The following is a 5,371-nucleotide window of genomic DNA, read 5'->3' on the forward strand; positions in this document are numbered from 1 at the left end:
TGGAAGGTTAGCTGTAAGCAGTAAGCACTTCTTTTCTCTCTACATCTCTGTTTGTGTGTGTGTTTTTTCCTCATTCAACAAAAGGAAAAAGGAAATTATTTTAAATATTATAATTTGACTATAATTTGATTAGAAACTACTAAATGAATTGAATTATCATAAGGATATGTAATGTTCTTCTCTTTTGATCACTAGTTTTCTTTCAACTTAAAAAAAAAAAAAAAAAAACTAGCTTTTATTAAGCCTGCCTTTGTGGCCTGGGCTTTGTCACACCTTTCTAATTGTTATTGTTTATATATATATATATATATATATATATATATATATTTATATTCTTTTTCTTTTTCTTTTAAGGCCCTTCTTCTTTTATTTTATTTTATTTTTATTTTTATTTATTCCATTAGCTCTGGGCGTTCCAAGTCAAAATTTATCTTCATCTTATCTATATTCTCGGATTGGCCCAACTAACTTGAAATTCCCGTGAACTTTGACCAAAATAGAGAGAATCATTTTTTTGTGTTATTTATTGTTTTTTTTTTTTTTTTTGAGTGAATTTTGTGTTCTAATCAATAACTTTACAATCATGCCATCTAAACAATTTCGTGCAATTTCTAATTTCTTTTTACAGATCTTTGTTCTTACAACAACTTGCCATGCTATGCATATTTTTTTAAAAACCATGTTTCTTCACCTACTAGAAACATAGATAATCACGTCTTTTCATAGAGAGTTTAGCTCTCATCTGGAATTTCCAATCAATAATCAAGGTATTCACTACGAGACAATACATAGGTAAAGATATATAAAAATCATAGCAAGAAAAAGTTGCGAGATGTTAAATCTTGACTGTTAATGAATGCCAACCAAACGCTTTGCAAAAAATTATTATTTATACCCATTCTCTAGTCTTATCCCCACCTCCAATTTTAGAAGTTACTTCAAATTTTGCTCCTAACTTTTTAAGAACACAAATAATGCACGAATGAGATCCAGAGTTTTTACTTTGAAGGGAAGACAAAGTTACAGTTGACACTGCCATATATGTGTGTGTACTCGCTAGAGGCTAGAGCCCTCGATCCCAATTACTTTCGATTTCACAAATGGTACCTAAGAATTAACGATTACCCTATTGGTTTGAATAAAATGGAATAGAAGAAAGAAAAAGAAAAAGAAAACGTCAATAGATATAAATTTAGAGAATTTATTGTGAAAGCATTATAAAAATATTGTTAACATAACATTTCTCATAATTTAGCTATAGTCATTTTAAAAGTACGATGGTAATAGATAGAGCAGGACAAGTAAAACCAGATCTTGGATCTCGGATTCCTTGTCCTTGCACCATACCTACCCTACCTCATAGGTCGGGTAGCAACCAGCCCCGCCCCGTCCTACCCTATCCTAATAGTCGAGATAAAGATTTCCCTTTGTCCTTTTCCCATCCCTATCACCTCCTTTGTGCAGAGGACAAGTTAGAGAGAAATTGCCATCCTACTTGTACCAAAATTTGAGAAAGCTTCGTTAAAGCATAAGTTTTTGAATATCCCCTTAATGATGTTCCCAAGTCATAAATTTTCACTTCTATGACTAAGCAATCACGTGGACAACATAGAGCATGTGTAGGATCACCATGATCAATGCACAAAGCTTAAGTTCCACTCTTCCTCTTGCTTGATAATTGATATAGGCCACATTCAATGGGGTACAACCGTACAAGGAAGCAAAGTCATACTCCTCTTCCATTTTAGTTGGCATACAAATAGCATATACAGCAGTTATATCCTTGGAAGTTGGAATGATGCACAGCCAAACTTCATTTAAGAATTTTCCATTTCCTGCCCAACATTGAGGCCCAGCAAGTACATAGTTTTACACAAAATGGCTTTGATCCTTATATATTTTGTTCAAGTTCATCAACCACCGTTTATTTCTTGAGGGTTGTTTTCAATCATTGATTTCCCAGGGTGGGTCCAAATCAATATTACAACATTTTTTTTGGGGAGAAAAACAACAATAATTTCTTTATGGGCTTTACTTCTCTCCATTTTGCCGAATTGACTAAACACCTCTAGCATGTGGTTGCTTCTAGATTAAATGGGGCACCACAAGGTGGTCCATTTAAGCACATCATGGGGGTGTGGCCCATGTGAGAGAGAGAGCAATTGGTGATTCAACTTATTTGGTAGAAAATGATCACATCAATTAAAAAGAAAATAATTGATTCCCACAACCTACCAACTCAATTTGAATTCATCAAACCTTACCAAATTTAAATTTTCAACTGTTTGTAGGGTATTAATTAGGTATAAGAAGCATCACTAGGTTTGAATTTCCAGAGCAAAGGCTGTTTCATTGCATGACTTGGCAAAAACTTGAACTACACTCGAATTTGTTGTCATTTGTACCCAGCCAATTATTCCAATACCTAGTGGAGAGTCTTGGTTTGTGGCCCCAAAGGTGGTGATTATTCTACTAAAAAAAGAAAAAAAACCCACGAGAAGGATATTAAAACAGTTCAAAATGTATAATGCCTTTTTTTAATTATTTATACTCCACCAGCATAAAAATTAAAATTAAACTCAGCTAAAAACAGAGATAACAAAATATATCTCACTTTGGAGGACTAGTCTCTACTAGAGAGTCTCTAGAAGGTAGCTCATACATGATACAACTAATTTAAAATTGATTTGATTTGATTTTTTTTTTTTTTTTTTCTTGGTTGACAAAAATGATAGAACATTGATTTGTTGTTCATTGTTTAATCACAAATATATACATTCTTTTCTGGTAGTGGAAAATATTAATGGTCAACAAAAAATAAAAAATATAAGCAAGTTTTGTAGAATTAGACCAAAGAAGAAACTTGAAAATAAAATATGGTATCTAAGTGGAAGGGAAGTTGAACTTTGTCTGGCCCTTGAAGGAAAGTACAAACAACACAACACTATAGACTTTTGGATTTTCCCCCATATCTTTCCTCCACTCCTCAAATTATTTTATTTTTAGAAAGGGAAATGTCAAATGTCAAATCCATCACATTCAAGAATGCTAAACATACACAAATACTTACAAAACTATACAATATGCATAGATCTGGTAACACTTCTTGCATTAGCATAATATGATGTTGTTGATGATGATAAAATATCAAATACTAATGCCTTATCTCTCCAAGTCCAGACCACCCAAACAAATAATAATACCATATGGGATATCAACTTTTTTCCTCCTTTCCAATTACCATATAAAACACATACAAACAAACAGTCACCCACACAAAAACAACAAAATAAAAAAAAAGAACCATTTACCTTTAGAATGGCTAGTGTTTTGGCCTTGTGGTTTGTCACCCTCTATAGCATTTAGGACATGCAAAACTTTGAGTTATTCATGCTCTCTTCAGTCTTCACCAACATAGTTTCTAAAGTATAGAAATTATCAGTGTTTTTATCATGAGCACAATTAGAAAAATAGATTAAACAAAACAAACTCTCTAAACTCTCACTCACTCTCTCTCTCTACTGAAAATTTGAACCTGGTGTGTAAATAGCAAGATCAGGCCATCCATTGGCACCATTCCAACAGCTTGAATCACCATTTTGCAAACCCAAAAAACTCTCTGAATTGCCATTGTTACTCTGCATCTCCATTTCCGGGTTTCGACCCGAACCCGCATCCAACACATTACCCGAATCCAAATTCTCTGCAAATTCACCCATTTGAACCATTTTCAAACCCGACCCATTTGGATTCATGCCCTCCAGAAGGCTTCCAAACTGCCCATTTGATGCCAGAAGTGAACTAAAGCTGCCAGTGATGTCCAGCATCCGACGGTCCTGATCACCAAAAATCCGGGTCGGGTCATGTTCAGAACCCGGATTCTGCACCATAGAATTTGATGCTGAAGAAGAAGACGAGGCTGGGGCTGATGCTGATGCTGATGCTGAAGAAGTAGAAGAAGAAGAACGTTTTGTGTTTGATGATGCTCTCTTTGTGTTCTTGCGGCTCCCACCACCAACTGGGATGTTTCTTAGAGCACCACCTTTGGTCCAATACCTCCTACAGTTCTTGCAAAAATGGCGTGGCTGTGAAAGGTTGTAGTTGTTGTAGTAGCAGAACTTGGTGTTTGTGGACTCACACCTTGGGCACTTGAGCTGTTCTTGCTCTGGGAACTGGGGTTTCATAGGTTGGAATGTTGATGCTGGGTCTTGCATTTTCACTTTTTGAGTCTCTCACAACCTTTTACTACTTTTTTTAATGTATAAAAAAGAGACCAACTTTGAGGACCAAGTATTGGGTTTGTTGAGGATTTGGTTGAGTTGGGGAGTGGAAATATGGATTTTTGACTAGTTTTGAAAGTACAATAGAATGAAAACAAGAGACTGATTGAGACCCAAGTTAGGACCTTTATGTGGAATTGGTGAATTGTGGTTTTGAGACTCGAACTGAATTTGTTTTTTATTTTATTTAGAGGGTCAGATAAGCTTTTGGCCTTTGAAGCTGTGAAGTGGCAAAAGGGCTAAGTAAAGCATAGGAAAGATGACAAAAAGGTGGGATATTTTTTCAGACTCAGATGTGGGTTTTCATGGAAGAGAGAAAAAAACACACGCACACACACACGACCACAAGTCTGGATGGCCAAAAACAGACACAAAAGTTTGTAGCTGCAAAAGGAGTAAAGTTGTTAGTTCTTGGAGGAAAAGTGTAAATAAACCATGAGCCAAAGTACAAGATTTGAGTTCTTTTTTTTTTTTTTTTGGACTTTGAGAGAGCCTGTGTATTTGTGCAGCGGAGCCTAAAAGAGAACTCAAATTTTTAGTGGATTTGGTGTATGTATGAAAGGGAGATGAGGAATTCAATTGTGAAAGATCTAGTAGAAGAAGGAAAAAGACATTTTGGAGCCTGAAAAATCTTGATGGATATCAACTATCTATCTGTGTGTCCGCGTGAGAGTGACGACCAGGCTTCATATAGAAAAGAGATCACACTTCTCTCTCTCTCTCTCACACCCAAGTGGATTTTGGGATTGGCTAAAGCTTCTTCTAGAAAGTCCCACTAGTTCCACTAAAACTTTTATTTAACCAAAAAGTAATTCTCTTTTCAATTAAATTAATCAAGGGAACACTAGAGAACTCTTTATTAGCCTAGCTTTTGTTTTATGTTGTCAATGAGAATGACCAAATATTTTAATGGGTGACAAAGAGAACAATTGTCAACTAGCATGATGAGATGTTGTCATTAACCTTAAACATATGATTAATTTAACAAATGAATATGATTAAGCATCTACAATTTGCTTTTTGGAATTCTTTATTAATTATGATATAATAAAGAATTACTAGGAGTAACTATAAAACAAAAAGACATGACT

The 5,371-nt window shown here is 34.8% G+C and overlaps 1 protein-coding gene across 2 annotated transcripts; it reads right to left on the minus strand.

The window, feature by feature from the left end:
• Window positions 1-2,896: 2,896 nt before the first annotated feature.
• On the minus strand, window positions 2,897-4,968 carry LOC115988764 (dof zinc finger protein DOF3.1-like). 2 transcript variants are annotated; one of them, XM_031112382.1, is made up of 2 exons: window positions 3,510-4,967; window positions 2,897-3,421 (listed from the first exon to the last, which is right to left on the minus strand). In XM_031112382.1, the coding sequence occupies exon 1, from the start codon at window positions 4,212-4,214 to the stop codon at window positions 3,519-3,521; it is 696 nt and encodes a 231-aa protein (XP_030968242.1). In that variant the 5' UTR covers window positions 4,215-4,967; the 3' UTR covers window positions 2,897-3,421; window positions 3,510-3,518. The 2 variants fall into 2 exon arrangements, with proteins under 2 accessions (XP_030968242.1, XP_030968241.1); XM_031112381.1 differs by having other exon boundaries at window positions 3,307-3,421; window positions 3,536-4,968.
• Window positions 4,969-5,371: the final 403 nt, after the last annotated feature.

Source organism: Quercus lobata, chromosome 5, assembly GCF_001633185.2.
Source record: "Quercus lobata isolate SW786 chromosome 5, ValleyOak3.0 Primary Assembly, whole genome shotgun sequence".
NCBI classification, from domain to species: Eukaryota; Viridiplantae; Streptophyta; class Magnoliopsida; order Fagales; family Fagaceae; genus Quercus; species Quercus lobata.